Source organism: Phaenicophaeus curvirostris, chromosome 2 (genome assembly GCF_032191515.1).
Source record: "Phaenicophaeus curvirostris isolate KB17595 chromosome 2, BPBGC_Pcur_1.0, whole genome shotgun sequence".
In the NCBI taxonomy this organism is placed as follows: domain Eukaryota; kingdom Metazoa; phylum Chordata; class Aves; order Cuculiformes; family Cuculidae; genus Phaenicophaeus; species Phaenicophaeus curvirostris.
The window spans coordinates 99,629,082-99,645,692 of record NC_091393.1 but is presented as its reverse complement, the minus strand read 5'-3'; the positions used below and the strand labels follow the sequence as shown (position 1 = coordinate 99,645,692).

The following is a 16,611-nucleotide window of genomic DNA, read 5'->3' as shown; positions in this document are numbered from 1 at the left end:
TTGCTCCTGGGTGCAGCAGCACCTCATCACCAGCTCCCAGAAGGCCAGAGGCTTGCAGATAGCCCCAGCTCGCCTAGCTGAGGAGCAGCCCCCACTCAGCCCCCGTCCGCAGCAGATGTGGCTCCCGCAGCCCATTGCCAGGTGCTGGCTGACCCCCGGGGTGGCCTCCCCTCCCTGAAGCACACTGGCCACTTCTTTGACATTCCACTTTGGATGAACACTAAAGCGACTGTAAGCTACAAGGCAAACTGAACACACAGAATGTGCATTTTCTGAGCCCATCCAGCCATAATGCCAGGACAATCCTTACGGTGCTCAGGACTGGGCTCAGTTCCCAGAGGGCTGCGTTTGGCATGAGATTGAAGCCTCTCAGTTCAGCCAGGGAGTGCCAGGTAAGTGAGTGACCATAACTTAGTACTAAACTATGCCTCAGCCCAAGGCAAATCATTTCTTGAGAGTTAACACCAAGGTCTCAAAGAGAAAATCCAGCATTATAGGCTATCCATTATACTGGAATTCAGTTTTAGGAAGATTTTGCTGCATCACTCCTATTAAACATTAGTCACAGCCAAAAATCCAGTGCAATTATTTGTATAAAGCTATAAATATAGTGTGACACTGTTATCATTATGGTTTCCTTTATCCCAGCATATAGGGCTCATGCTTATCTCTATGGGCAGCATGCGAAGGGATTAAATTTAGAAAGTGCTAAGCTATTTTCTCTCACTAAAGATGAAACACATGAAAATTTTGTTTACTTGTTTGTGAATAGCAATAATTAAAGGGATATTTCCAACTTGAGTGTTGAAACTGGAAAATGTTGAAAACTTTAAAAAAGGCCACAAGTGCTTCCAACAGCAGTTAGGCATCAGGCTTTGACAGAGAGTTGGGGAATGAGTATTGGCCACCAGACCTTCTCTATCAATGTGCCTCAGCCATAGCTTGGAGAGCTTTGTGAGAAAACAATAATCTGATTAAAATTGTTTTCCTAATACTAGGTGAACAGGGAAAAGGATTAATCTGAATTTGAAATGAGTTCATGCTCTTAACCAAAATGATGATACAAACTGACAGAATGAAGGTAGCAATACTGTTGATGTTTGTCAACAGATAAAGTTGTTGCTAAGCAGATGTTACAGGTTTGAGATTTATGGTTATAGCTTCATGAAGCTCTCCCGAGAGCATGACTGTCTCAAAGCCACCTTAACAAGTCATCACTTTCCATTAAAAGATGTGTTACAGGTTAAATGATAAAAACTCTGTGAAGTACATGTGGTTGGTAGTATTTACCCAATGAAAATTTGCAAGATGCTGTAGTTATTTTCATTCTAGAAGCCTATTTCACTTACTTGTAACTTTACCTGACTCTGGGTAGAGTGTTCTGTCTGACTTTGATCCTGTTACTGTAGAAACTTCTGATGAAACTTGATCCAGTCACTTTAAAGAAACACTGCAAAAACGTATTAACTGTCTGAGTTATAATGTTATGGTTGTTTTCATGTAAATTGTTGGTTCTTAAGGCTTTGAAGCAAAGACTTTAAACTTGGTAGGATCTCACTGGTTGTTGAACTGTGATAACAACATACTTCTTCATTGTGATGAAAACCGTTTCATTTATGTTTATGGAAATAATTTTATTACTGTGTATGAAGTATTATAAGAATACCATGATAAGAACCTCAAAAATAGCAAGAAAACGTCATCAGGCTGAGTTGTGGCTAGGATTGTGAGGGAGTGTAACATAATATCCTGTGAGCAAAAAGGAAAGTATGCAGTAAGGGTAAGGTGTGCTGTCAGTCTCATGTCCTGCATGAGGCAAAGGTTGTAGGAAGCCAGTAACACCTAATTATGTAGTTAAAATGATGCTGTGGGCGCTGGTGGGAACAGGAACATCAGTGAGGGCAGGCGTTTACTTACAACCAGTAGTTGCTTGAGTGTACAAGATACACCTTAAGTTCAGACCTGCTTTGCAAGTGCATCATCTTCCCCACTGAAACATATGGCACTCTGGGACATGCTGATTCTGAATGCTTGTACTTCAGAAACTGAGTATAATGTTTGTGCAAGAAGTAGCACTAGCATTGTTCTGAATCTCCAGGAAAATCCATAAGTCCAAATCCATATTCATTGAATGTTATATCCATTTGTGCCTTCGTTGAATGTTACTAACGGATTTTTACCAACTGCAATGCTGCTCATGTTCTGTAGTTTTACTAACCTATTTCCATGGAGAATGCCATTTCTTCAGCATTTGCAGCTTCAAGGGGGAGAAAGAAGTGAAGAAAAGGCAAGTTTTGATCCTAAATGAGTTCCTGAAATAATGCTGTGCAAAATCCAGGTGCAAATAATGAATAACAATGGGAAGAAAGGATCCAGTTCTTAGAAGTAAACCCAAGTTCCTTACTGGTGCACGGTGATGGGAAATGGAATAAGAGTATGAGAACATTTAAGCTTGTCAGATGCTTCTAAGTATCTTTAAAAACATTTCTTTTGCTGAACTTCAGTGGTGTAAGTACTGTAAGAGCCTTCTCTGCAGTACCTTCTTGCTGCTCCCTGCCACAGCCCCTGTAGAGCTTACACCACTTCTTTCCCTGTGCTCAGAAGCCAGGAAAAACTTCCTGTATTGAGGATTTGATCAGAAATTACTTCCTAATGTTTCAGATTTTAAAAGGGAGACTCCACAGGGAACTCTAGTTTGTGCTTTTACCAGGGCATTACCTAGAAGTAGCCTTATTTCTGAACTCAAAACTTTAGGACTAGAGTTCTGTTGCAGTTGTAACCTCTGGCAGTAGGGGAAAAAAACTCCAAACTCTCTGCGTTTATTTCATTTCACAGGAAGATATGCCAGAAGCACAATGTGTAGGGATGAGAATAAACAAGCCACAGGTGACAGATTTAAGTTATTGCTACTTAATGATTTAATTGTGCAATGTAAGAATATACTTTGTTTATGATCAAAAAGAGAGTTGTGTAAGACCTACACAGAAAAGAATTTAGCTTTTAACCAATGTGTATTTAAATGGAGAAAGCTTCCAGACTCTGGGAGCAGCTGAGGTAGTCTGAACAGCTCTCATTACAAAAAGAAAGTCTTTGCATTTTAGTGTCCACTTAAACACTTATGCAAGGGAGCATCTTCTAATAATAACACCTATCAAATAAAACATGGCATAGAGCTGGTCAAAATTGTTACAACAACAGTTTTTCTAGCAAAACATGAACATTGTACAATATTTTTGCAATGCTCCATAGACTAGAAAGGGCAGCTGTTAAGGGGCTCCAGTTATTATATGGACCTTCCCTTCTTTTTTCTCACTTCTCTCCCGAAACACCTCTGCTATAATATTTTAGCTCTGTTATGGGGGAGGAGCAAGCAGCTGCAGTTGGATGTGTCAGGTGGTGTAATGGGGTTGTTTTACACATAGGGCCTAACTTGGGGCTGTGAATGTCTTTATGCAGCATGGCCAGGTGCACAGGGAGAATGCCAAGTAGCTTGTATAGTGGAGGAAAACACAAGAGAGAGAGTTCTCAGAAGTCTTTGAACAGTAAACTTGATCCCTGTCTTTACTGCTCCAAAGCCAGGCTGGCCATAGAACTTCAAATGAAGTGAAAGACGGTAATTACAGAAATGAAAATTCTTGTACCTGTGATACAATAGTTATTGCTCTATCCATTCCCTGGTTATGCCTGATTAATTTTTTTCTACTTTTCCTGCAGTTCTTGTTTCGGCTTCCTTCCCAGAAATGAAGGTGTTGCCTCAGAAGGTCTGTTGGAGTTCTGCATCCTTCTACAGCTGAGTCTTAAAACTCACCTGTTCTTGGGTGTTCCACAAAGCAGTAGCCAGGTGGACTGCTGAGTGGTCCTGTTTACAGGCTACATTGCTAATAAAAAAACCAAACAACCACCCAAACCCCCAAATATTCCCTGACAGGACCCTGTTCCTCCACATTTTTTATTGTGCATCCTGTAAGTGCACTGTCATTTTTGGAGGACAGGCTGACTGAAGACTTGCTGAAGCTGATATGAAGTTTCTCATCCATTTAAGCAGGCTTCAGAAGTGCTCCTTACAATGTCTCACCCTTGCTTGGCCCTACAGCCACAAGTGCTGAGACTAGCTAAAAGAGGCTAAAAGAGAAAAATCAGAACTGAGCCAAATGCAAAGCTGGTTTCCTGAACCATGCTTTTCTCAAGAAACATGCATTATATCTTCTTCCAGGTCGGCACCCCACTGTCTGCAATTTTTTTCCCCAAGGGTTTTGCTGCAGAGAAATGCAATTTAACCTCTTACGTACATATCCCACAGGAAGTTCATGCATGAGCATGAAGAAAACAGTGCTCAGGTACTGATGAAGTGATACTAGTATCAATTTTATGTTGCAGCAAGTGAAGAGGTCACTGCACTTTTTTTCCCCCTTTGAAACATTAAAATGACAGATGATCAGCCTCCCCTTAGGCTTCCAAGTAATTGTAGATTATAAGAGTTCCTTGAATGAGAAGCAGTTACCTTACAGTTTCTTAACTTAATTTTCACCTCAAATGAGGCTTCTTCACTGCAGTTTGAAGATTATAAAGGACAATTTTGCAGGGTGCTACATGTGTTTATATAGTCCCTATATGTGCTATATATACTAAATGAAATAAATTCATTCAAGTTTAGTGCTTTGTCAAGTTAAAGTGGGTATTTTCATGTCTTGAACATAGTTTGATTCCTGTTGTTACTGGCATGTAATTATAATCTCATCTCTGAGTTTAAATGTCTTCTTCTTTCCTCATGCAGAAATTAATTCCTTAAAAGAAGCAATTTTTCTTAATCCAGGATGTTACCAGCAGATAAGAGACTTCTAAACTTACAGATCTACAAACTTCTTCAATGCATTCACCAGAAAGACAAGAAGCAAATAGAAAAGCTGGTCCAGAATGGAATCCCAAATCTCATTAATTTCACAGAGCCTATGGAAGGATATAGTGCCCTTCATTTGGCCTGCATGAAAAATGACGTTGATATGTGCAGATTCTTGCTGGAACAAGGAGCTCATCCAGATGTCCAGGACAAAATGGGACGTACTCCAGCAATGAAGGCAGCTGAGCTGGGCTATGAGTTGGTTTTGGATTTATTAGCAAAAGCTAAAGCAGACATGACTGCTGTGGATAATGAAGGGAAAGGCAAGTAAAAGGGAACCTTATCAGACCAGAAATACCATAACATGACCCCTTAGTACATTAGACACTTGCTACGGATGTTATGTCCAACCTGTAGAGAGGACCCATGGTTGAAGGGAATCCTTACAGCTCCGCAGAAGTCATTGGCCATAAGAGCTTTATGAAAATGAAAATAATTCTCACTGAGTATTCTAGGTCCCTCCAGTACCTGGCTGAAAGATAATTTGCAACTGAAAATCGTGTTCCTCTCATGACCTGTAAAATATTAAATTCTGCTTTTCTCCCTGGGTTCAAAGGCCCTAAACTACAAGTCTTATTTTGCATGTGTATACCCTAAGAGAAGTTAATGGGTCTTTTTGAAGGTGTTTTTCCATTTGGCTGTGAAGCTTGGAGCCTTTCTAATTATTTAGTATTGGACCATAATCTCTGCTGTTTTTCTTTGCAGGTGTTTTGTTTTACTGCATTTTACCTACAAGGCGGCACTACAACTGCATGCAAATTGCCTTGGATTATGGTGCAGATGTTAACAACTGTACCACTGTTGGGAAGCCTGTATTTCTACAAGCCTGTGAGCAAGCTCATGATATTAAAGAAATATGTCTGAATTTATTGGAAAGAGGAGCAAATCCCAGTGCAAGAAACCCAGTATGAATATTTCTGTAACTAAGAGCATATATACAGGAGTATAGAATAGTTACCAGATGACTAGAGTATATGACCATAAATGCTCACATTAAGAGGATAAAGCAGTGACAAGTGCTTAACTCTACGGCCATGCCTGTTCCCCTCTTCTCTATTACCATGTTTTGCAGGAGCAGGGATTTAAATCTGCTTGAACCATGTATCCTGATTTAGATTTTTGTACATTAGACTGCAAATATTTCACAAAACCAAAAGTGTAACTGAGTCAGCTTGAAGGAGTTGCAGTTCACTGTACTTCAGTGGAGCAATGCTGATTCGTACTTTGCTTGGATGTGCCCTAAGATTTTCAGGGTTGAAGTAATGTACACTGAAATGTGAGCCCAGCACGAAAAATCTGATGGGGAATCTAGGCAGGGACAAGACATAAGGAACTCTACTCCCTTTTGCCAGGTTGCTCTGCCTTTCCTCTAGCACTTCTCCAGCCATAGGTCTTTATAGTCTTTCATGATAAAGGTGATATTATGTAAACATGCATAACAGCGTGCATGGAGGATAAAGAATTCTTTAACTAAGGAATTGATTTTCATGGGGACTACCAAAGGGACTTAAGTTACTAACGTGCTTGAGTTGCTGAGATCTGACTACACATATTTTAGCAGCATTATGACTGGATTCTTAAAGTTTACCAACCAGTGTCTTAGAAATTATTAGACTTGTCTCCTTCTTTTGGTAATACCTAAAAAGGAGACCTTCAGTTTTATGCTACCTTGGAACAATCAGATCATATTGTTCCAGCCTAAATTAGCATACACAACAAATTCTGAATTGTTTTCTTTCTACCTTGCAGGCTACAGGTCGCACAGCCTTAATGGAAGCCGCAAGAGAAGGCGTTCTTGAGCTGGTGCGTGGTCTACTTGAGAAAGGAGTCGAAGTTGACCAATCTGACTTTGAAAGACACAGTGCTGCACATTTTGCAGCCAAAGGAGGCTTTTTTGAGGTATCATCATTTGTGGCGTTAAAGCACTGCTGCAAAGCCAGACCTGGGGTGGTTTTTTTGTTTGTTTTTTTTCGGGGGTCCAGTATCTCAACTGATCAAAGCATAATAATCAGCAATCAAAAGCAGCTTCTTTTTAAGTGTTGAAGGGAATCCAGCAGTGATAAAATCTCTGTTGTAATTCCAGAGGGTTTTTTGCCAAGGTACTTCCAAGTATGTGTGCTAGTGTGTCTCTTGGGTGTGCACAGCTCCATTGGAGAGCTTGTTTCTCTCAACGTGTCACAGCTGTATAATGAGCGAAACATTACCCTTATAAGAAGGGCAGATGCAAACAGGTGCAAGTAGGTGCTTTGTCCTTATCCCCATATCATATTCAAAGTACATAAAATTATGCTGTTTTGATTGAACATGCAATGTCAGAGTTACTTTAAGACAGTGGCCTGCAGGGCTGAAAGGAATGAAGGTTGTTCTTGACATTTACAACTGAACAAAGTTTCTATTTTCTGAGTTAAGTAAGCACAGTACTATAGAAAAATTGAACATTATGTGCACATTGATCAGCTGGGCATGGGAGAGAAGTTCACTGCATAAAGTGGGAATATATGGTGTTGCGTTTATTTGTAAATCATTCTCACACTTCTCAGTCTTAAGAACAGACAAGATTTTTGGTGGCACTCTCTTTGTTTTTCTAGATTTTGAGAATTATTTCAGCTTATGATGGAGACTTGGGCCTGATTGCTATGAATGGTAACACGCCACTTCATTACGCTGCGGAGGGAGGATTTGCAAATTGCTGCAAATTTATAGGACAAAGAGGTACATTAAGTTACTTTGCAGCTATCATGCATATTCTTTTTCAGTGCTAAAGGGAAGATCTTACATGGCATTTATATCAAATTTGACTCTCTAGGGTGTCATGTGGCAAATGTAGTTCTCATTAAAAAGTGCCTAGCCTAGGCTGTTATGACTTAGTTCTACTAAAGTGGCCAAGATGAGATAAAACAGTTCTCAAAGAAAGGAATAGAAACAGCATGGGTTTGTATAACTTATAAGTGGCCTGCATGAAGTGGTTCTGGTTTTGGAAGTATTGCATTGAAACTTTGAATAGAAAATTAATTTTTGTTTTGCTTATAATTTATAAAAAATTATCTTAGCGTAGACATGGAAAAAACTTGCTGCTCCTGGATACTGAAACATTCTCCAAAGCAGCTATGACCATTTTCTAACTTAATGAGATGATCATAGCATTTCAACCTTTCATTCCATGGGACCATGCAAAATCCTACATTCTGTTCTTGTGATTCAGACATTTAACTAATGATCCATCACCACATTGCAAGGTTAGCATATAGAACAGTGAGTGGTATTTTAATCTTAGTCTGTTTCTTCTTAACCTTGCTTGCTACTTAAAGTAAAAATGTAAAGTTTCTACTGAACGTCTGCCTTTCTATACATATTTATGAATGGACAAGTAAGTGGAGTATGGGTTGCATACAGACACATAGCTAACCTTCCAGTCTGGGATCAAGGACATGGTTCCATCTACTATTGCTGTTGATAGTTAAGACTACAAACTTGTAAAATCTGTGGCAATTAGTTGTATGTATATTACAAGTCTTTTATATTACATAGTTAGTAATTACTAATTCCACTGCATTATCAGTGAAATTGTGTTCATATTTTCAGGCTGTGATCCTACCTGGAGAAACTTATTAACAAAGACCCCAAGAGCTGTTGCCAAGGAGTGTGGTTTTGAAGCAGCAGCAGCAGAATTGCGTAGAGTTGAAAAAACCTATATAAAACAGTCCAAGCCTGGAGCTAAGGAAGACAACCCCCGCTGGGCACTGAGGCTATATGACTGGTCCTTAGAGCACCAGGCTGCTCTTCACAAGGCGTTTGAGGCTGTTGACCAAGGAGATGGCACGGTAGCTAAAGAAGATTTTATATCAATTGTTCAGAAGCAGTGCACCTTTGTGGATGTTGAACAAATACAAACTATAGCTGAAATCCATGAACAGCCTCACCCTGGGGAAATCAACATTGAAGAATTTTTTAAAGGCTCTAAATACTTGCAGAAAAAGTGTCTTTTAACGTCTTTTGGACCCAAAGGGAAGAAGGGGAAGAAAGGGAAGAAACGAAGAGGAAAAAAAGGTACTGCCATCCCTGTGCCAATCTGTGTTGTTCCAGAGAGTGCATATCAACTTAGGGAAGATGGCATCCCTGTGTACATGATAGAGGCTGTTCAGAGCGTTGCTGATAGTGACCTTCTTAACCGAGACCACCCATCTGCCCATCCTGTGCATGATGACCATGCCTGGTATATGGAAGAGCCAAGGAAAATGTACATGAATATTAACTACCTTGTCAGAGCAGGAGACATTCTGTCTCTGCAGAAAGCATTTGAGGAAGGCGTGCCAGTAGACATAAAAGATAAATATTACAAAACACCTTTGATGACTGCATGTGCAAGTGGGAACATAGATGTTGTGAAGTATCTTCTGGAAAAAGGGTAAGATCATTTCAGAGATTTTTTTTTTTTTTAAGTCGCTGTTTTGGAGCCCAAATTTCCAGTAAAAAAATTGGATGCAATGGACTATGGTTTGTTTTTCGTTTATGTAATGTTAGTTCAGTAAGATCCTGAGTTATGGAGGGTTACTTTAGTATTTTTCACATGGGTAAGGTCCCTCGGTCTGAAAGTTTTGATGGCTGCGCTGTTGACGTTTTGTTCAGTTGCAGAGTACTTGCAAATCCAGTGTATTGGAACTGCACTTAGTTCATAACCACATTTCAAATGGTGCATCCTCAAAACTGAACTCTCAAAAAATCAAATGAATGATTTTGGGGCAATCTGACTTGCCTGAAATCAAGACGATCCTGGACTTCTCTGTTTGTGTGCCAGGGACTTTGCATGCAGATGTTTTATGGAGATAAGCATTATAATCACTTTCCTTTGCAGCCTCAGCAGGCTGAGGCAGCAGGATTTACACCAGAAGTAAATGCTGCCATTTAGTCCATTCCTTACTTTAGAAGTGCTTCAGCTATTTTGTAACCTACAGACACACTTGTAAAGTCTCAATGATAGGTTAAAAATGAAAGCAGTTTAAGAAAGATTCAGTCATACTTGTGTAATAGTGTAATCTCTTTTCTATTGTCAGACTATGGTTTTCCTATACTCATTCAGATAAATGCTTAAATGAACATTTTTCAAAGATATTTCCATTAGCTTTGTTATCTACCTATAGTTAGAATTCATTTTAACATTCGTTTTTAAGGATAAGTGGGTATAGCTATTGCTCCAGTTACTGCAAAGGCTTAACAGGACATGGATCTTTACATACTCTGGTAATTACACTGTATGGAAAGTTGTGTAAATATGTATATTCAGGCCTTCCAAAGATAAGGGTGTTAAGAGTTAGTGAATAAATATAGAAAAATAATCTCCCCTTTTCTTGTCAAGCCGCACTAGGCAGTAGTAAAGTGACACATCATCATATTTAACAGCTAGACCTAGAAATGTAATAACTTAGTTTAAAAAAAATGGTACCAATTTTGACATTTCTAAATTGATAGAAATCAGGAAATGGAGGAGGGAAGTTATCAGTACAGTGTTTAGCTTTGCATCTTTCAATGGTGTGGACTTGCAGATACTTTCAGTTTGGCATAGGAGTTCAAATACTTTTTACAATATAATCTTTTCACTATGGTATCATGAATCCATATTGAATAGAAAACAAAACACTTATCCAGAGCTACAGAAAATGCTGAGTGTTAAACATGAATTGGTGTATCTACTTTCTGTATCTTCCCAGAAAGACTCAGAAGTAAATTAAATTTGGGCTTAAGGCAAATTCAACGCTTGATCAGGAGAAAATACTGAAGAATTTTTAACTCAGTACTGTTTTGTCCCTGCTCTGTTTGATTGGTTTGTTTCTCCTGGAATGAAGTTAGCAAAAAAGATTCAGGTGAAGGGGGAGTATCAGTATAGGCATGCAGGCTTGGTTGAGAGAGGCAGTGGATTAACCGGAACTGCTTATTTTAATAAGAAATATAAAGAAAATTACAACTGCGCATGAATAAACCATAATGGCTAAGCAACTGAAAGGTAGCAAAGGTAAAACTGGTAGGTCTGGGGAATTTACCACGTTAAGATCTCACCAAACTTAGAATTCTGAAAAAGATTAAAATTTAAACAAGTAAAGATGAACAGATTAATCTGCTTTTTTGATCTAGAGTTAAAGATTAACCATCTGACCAAAAGAGGAAAAAAGCTCTCCCTGCAAGCAGCTTTCTTCCTATTTTTTCCTTCCTTCCCCTTCCTTCCATCTCTTTTGGGAAGACATCAGTTCTTTGTCCCTGGAGTAAATGGGAGAGTGACCCTATTTCAGTTCAGAACCTCTAAGCTGTCCTAAATACAAGGGAAAGCAATTCACTACTGGGGACTCCCCTCAGGAGGTTTTGACTGTGTCTAAACCCACACATGGCACATATAGGAGATCATGGATCTGGGCATGGTCACGATACCATGACTGTGCTTTCTTCAAACAAATGGGGGAACAACACTTCTTCCCCTTTAACACCTTTAAGGGGCTCTAGTTCCCCAAGCCTTCCTTTTGCATGACTCTAGCCTGAAAGCTCCCAAGGCAGCCAGGTGCTGCTTGATACTGATACTGCTTTTCTCCTCAGCTTCATCCAAAGGCAGCATATTGCAGATGCTTTCTCCAAAGTAGCCCTCGCATCCATGCCAGTTTTAATCTGGGAGAAGAAACAGATCTAGTCCAGTGGGACAGTGGTTGAAAAAGCTTTAAATGCTCAGAGACAGACCTTCTCTAACTCATTTGTAAAGGGACAGTGGGCAATTTTGTCACATGCTTGAGAGCACCTAACTTTGGCCAAAAGGCGTTCTTTTTTTTAATTCCTTAACCTGTTTTTTTTGCCATTCTCAGTGAGGCTGGAGCACAAATGTTAGTAGCATTTTACAGGACTAAGTTGTTTGAATGCCTGTTTTTCTATGTACCTGTGAAAACCTCCATGTAGCAGACATTATGTTGGCTTAGAGGGGAATATGATCATCACCTAGGCACGCTCTTACAATTCGTATTCCATGACTGTATATTGGACACTAAAAGTGTTCCAGAGTAGCAATACCAATATGAAAATATTTTTTTTACATTGAATATGCCATTGCAGTGGGCAGTTAACATTGATTGTACTTGGAGCTGTGGATGTTGCTGTATCTATTAGCTAGCTGCATCTGCTACAACTTCTCTTGTTCTTTTGCAGAGCTGATGTAAACGCAACAGACAATTTCATGTGGACTCCTCTCCATCATGCTTGCTCTAATGGACACATAGATATTGCTGAACTGATAGTAAAGGCTGGAGCAGCAGTAGATGCACCTTCAATAGGCGACGCAACCCCGTTAATGAGCGCTGTTGAGATTGGCAGATTGGATTTAGTCTATTTTTTAATCAGTGCAGGTGCTGACATCCAAACTACAAACAGCAATGGTAAATATCAATGTCTGAGCAGAAGACAGTTCCTAGTGTGTATACATGTTTTATTTAAAACAAACAAACAAACAAAAACCCACTAAGTTCTTGGAACACTTTGAGAAGTGCTCTGAATTTATAATTGTTATCAGGACTGGGATGAAGGTAAGTTTAATTAGTTTTCTACAGTAACAAGCTACTATTCTAAGTAGTCAGCTTCCTGGGATTTATGTATCTAAAAAATAAAGTAACATGATTAATTACAAAATTAAGGAGGCTACTGCTCTTCACAGAATGTATTCAGAGTCAGAAGTGGCTTTAATGAAAAAAAATATAGCTAGCTATTAATACTATTTGATGTAAAATTAGATTTTATTTGTGGCTAGCATGTACTCTACCACCCATTCAAATCACTTATTTTTATGCACAGGCAGAACTGGTTAAAATAATTTCTTGCTGCTTAGCATGTGAATATTACTTCCCAAGGGAAAAAAAAAGTGATTTATCCGAAAAACAAATCTTAACTGATATTGAGGTATTACCTTCTTGCACCAGATTCGTCAATTCAGTAGTATTTTCTCTACTTTTTTGAGTAATTTAAGCAGTTGACATTTATTATATTTTAAGCTCTTGCTCTAACATTGGAAGGAACACTGCTGCATAATGAGAATTTCCTTCCCGAAACAGCTAGTAGGTGAAACCCTTCTTGTTGAAAGGATGTGGATTCTCCGTTTGTTACCATGTGAAGTTCTAATTCACCCAGCAGTTTAGTCTCACAATTACTTTACAACTACAGGCTCTCATCTCATAAGATCCAAGAGAATTTTTCCTTTACTAAGCACTGAAGATCTTCCACCCCATTTTAACCCTGGGGCTTTCCCTTGAATGCTTGCCAGCCACAGAGCAAGCACTGGAAGAGGTAGATACCTACAATAACTTGGTGGACGTTCCTAACCCTGCACTATGCTGGCCATCTCCTACTGCTAAATGCTCTCAGCTCTCAAAGATCAAAATTAAAACCTGCAGGGCCAGTATATTAAGCTGCAAATGTCAGAATATTAACAGCAAAGCAACTATTGCAAGAATTCCTGCACTATTTTTTTTTCAAGGCTTGTTTCTGCAAGCTCTTGTTTCTCTAAGCAGTGCTGATGACTGCCAGTCCTCACACCAATGTCAGACACATGGCATGGTTAATAAAATAGAGGCCTAACTAAATTCAGCTGACTGTAGTGTTGTAATCCAGTTGCAATAACAAGCACCAAGGTCCCTTTTCATGGCTTATACAGGTATTTGTGGGTTTTTTTAAACTACAGGAAAGAATGCTCTTGATATTGCTAAAGAATTTGCAGATTCCAGAATAATTGCTTTGCTTGAAAATGAAGTGGAAAAATTACCAGAAGTTCCAGAAAAAAAAGAAGCAGAGAAAGGAAAAGTTGTGAATGCAAAGCCACCTTCTACACAGATGCCTGTAGAGGTACAGGCTGTGAAAACAGAGGTATGAGAGATTGTAGCAATGGATTGATTTACTAGCACTTGGTAGAGTGCTTCATTCTTTCATTAATTTGTCATCAGTGTCTCTCTAAAGCACTAAATCCATCAGTTTTGTTAGAGTGTTTTCAGAAGCCAGTACTTGTTTTGGCCAGTACTGGTACTTATTCATTGGTTGGAATTTTGACTCGTTATTTGTATGAACTTCATGTCTTTCCCCTGTCCTACTGAAGAATTATGTCCTGCATCACTGAAAAGACACAGAAAGGTATTTCCTTTTCTTTTCCCCTTCTTCCTGACATTTATGATCATCCAGCTCTGTTGTGGTAAATATTGAACAACTGGTAATAGTAATTTCTTAAAGGAAGCACCTGTTTCTTCACAGGATAAGTCCAAGGCCCTTCAAATTAGTAGGATGGTCTTTTTATTCTGCTATTGAACACACTGAGGTGATTTCAGGCTTGTTGACTTCTCATTTCTCATCTTGTCTTGTATCCTTCCACTTCTAACATTGACCCAATTCCCATTTCTCAAATCCCACACTGATATCCGGCTGTTGTACTTCTGAATGCCTCTCCTGCAACCCTGGGGAGCCTTGAGTACCTTACCATTGCCCTAGTTCCCAAGCTGGTATCAGCCTCCTTGGCCATATCCTGGCTATCTTATTGTGGATAACGTCTTCCTGTTTTACCAATATTACTTGTTAGTCAGATTGCAGATACTATTCATACTGGCATTGCTGGAAGTATCCTTTGGCATCCTGTTTGAACTGTGTGGTAAATGTGTGTCAGTAGCCAAAGGTTGTTTTCCCCCTTCCAAAAAATCATTGAATTTGTCAGGGATAGTGTAGGAATTTTATAGGCAGGAGGATGACAACTTTAGGTGCTTATTTATCACCATGCACAGGATGGGACTGACAGTGGTACTAGGCGATTGTCTTATGAGTCTTAAAGAGCAGCTAATGTTTTTGTGTCCAAGAAGGGGAGTCATCACTTAGCTTTTAAAGGATTTCCCTCACAAGTTTTGGTTATTAAAAAAAAAATCATCAGATTTAAGAAAACCAGATTCTGAACATATTAAGAAAAATGCACATGTAGTTAAACAGATAGCAAAAGGAGTATCAGAAGGTGCAGGCTGTGTGCCTTTCTTCCAGATGCGATATACTTGTATAACTTCTAACCTCTTCAAGTCTCCACAGGTATCTCTGCCAGATGTAGAAAAATCCATTCATGAAAAGACAACACATTCCCTTAAGGACAGTGTTAGTTATCTGAACAATGCAATAACCAGTGGTGCTACCAAGAAAGACGACATCACATTCAAACCCAGACAAGTACGTATGGTAGCAAAATGTGAGCACAATTTCGCATTAGTTTAAAGGTGGACCTTGCTGTAGATCAAAAACGAGAACAGTCTGGTGAAATGACTTCAACAATTCAACTAGCTTATAGCTGATGTGACACAGGCTGGAGAGACTGCCAACAAAACCACAGTAAGAGAGTTCATATGTACATGTATATGTATTATACACAAATGCATATTTTCATAAAACAAATTATCGTGGGAATTAAGTTCTTATGAGGTGTTAAAACAGAGTTAAAATGGACACACAGTAGCATATAAATGCAACTACATTCATGGTATGGATTTTTATGTGCCTACTCTCACAGGTTAAGAAACCTTGTGCATGGGACCAGCACCAGCTTTTAACTTGCCTTCTCAATTAGTTATCCCATGATTACTTATGTCAGTGACAGTTACTGAACTAAATGGATCACAGTATCCTAAATATTTACCTCCTAGAGTTAGATTACTGGAAATATAATTTTTGTATCAGAGACTTAATAGTCATTCACAAGCAACTAAGAAAAAGAAGGTCAGAGAAATGTAATTTTTAATTATATATTTTTTTTTGTCCTTAAAAAGGAAAGAAGTGCCACTGCTGGCTGAGAGGTTGTATTTTGTTTGTTTAGCATTTCCCTAACCCCCAAAATTTGTGCTAATTTCTGCAGTGGTCTCAGGAGACTAAGTCTACTTTGTCAGCACCTGTGTAGCTAATTACTATTTTCCACTCTGAGGATCTTGGGCCCTACTTAGTCATTCTAAACAATTAGCATTGGAGCTTCTTTTCCAGATTATCCCTAATCTCAGCCTATCGCATGTTACAGATTGAAAGTGACAACAAGAGAATGCTATGCTTATATATACACAAATTGTTGAGGTATCTTCTGGTAGGAGGTTACATTAGTTTTCTTGTATGTTTCAGGATGGACAGGAATGCTAAGAACAATGCTCTGTTTGGCTAACAGTATCTCCATAATGCGTCAGTTGCAGAAGTCATGTCCAAATTAACTACAAATACCTTTATCTTCTAGACTTGGGTCCCCAACGCTGCAACAGAAGAGCTAGTGAGAAAGCAAGAATTGCTCCGTGAACGCTTTACTCTTGATGGCCACTCAGAAAGCTCCACGACCCCCTTTAACAGAAAAGTTATGTAATAAGCACAGCAGCTAGAAGAAACTACATCAGCATTTATTCTGTGGGGACAGAAATCTAAAAGGCTACTCCCTTCTAAGGAAGGAATCATGCAGTGCTCAGTAAATGTATTTCAGTTCTGATTTTAAAAAAACATAGCAACTTTTTCCTCTGTAGATTTTGTTGCTTACACACAATATTTTGTTAATGACTTAGTCTGGGAAAAAGTGTTGTTCTGTGATTCTAAGTCTTGGAGCTGGCTCAACATACTTCTTGGAACAGCCACTACTGTGACACACACGTCCTTTTTCTTTGTAAAGTTACGGTGTTATGAGCCTTTTTTTCACCCCAAGGTAGAAGTCCATC

At 39.1% G+C, this 16,611-nt stretch overlaps 1 protein-coding gene across 1 annotated transcript; it reads left to right on the top strand.

Moving 5' to 3' along the window:
• The first annotated feature begins 268 nt into the window (after positions 1-268).
• Positions 269-16,396, top strand: ANKEF1 (ankyrin repeat and EF-hand domain containing 1). The gene is made up of 10 exons (XM_069850182.1): positions 269-392; positions 4,814-5,160; positions 5,603-5,802; positions 6,647-6,796; positions 7,486-7,609; positions 8,480-9,302; positions 12,074-12,300; positions 13,596-13,777; positions 14,960-15,103; positions 16,146-16,396. The coding sequence occupies exons 2-10, from the start codon at positions 4,815-4,817 to the stop codon at positions 16,266-16,268; spliced, it is 2,319 nt and encodes a 772-aa protein (XP_069706283.1). The 5' UTR covers positions 269-392; position 4,814; the 3' UTR covers positions 16,269-16,396.
• Positions 16,397-16,611: the final 215 nt, after the last annotated feature.

What these genes read in the sequence shown, in the direction of transcription:
- ANKEF1 (XM_069850182.1), top strand. Translation starts at nt 4,815, where the DNA reads ATGTTACCAGCAGATAAGAGACTTCTAAACTTACAGATCTACAAACTT. An exon ending in CCAAAGGAGGCTTTTTTGAG is followed by an intron (nt 6,797 to 7,485) that starts GTATCATCATTT and finishes TTGTTTTTCTAG; the next exon opens with ATTTTGAGAATTATTTCAGC. An exon ending in AAGTATCTTCTGGAAAAAGG is followed by an intron (nt 9,303 to 12,073) that starts GTAAGATCATTT and finishes GTTCTTTTGCAG; the next exon opens with AGCTGATGTAAACGCAACAG.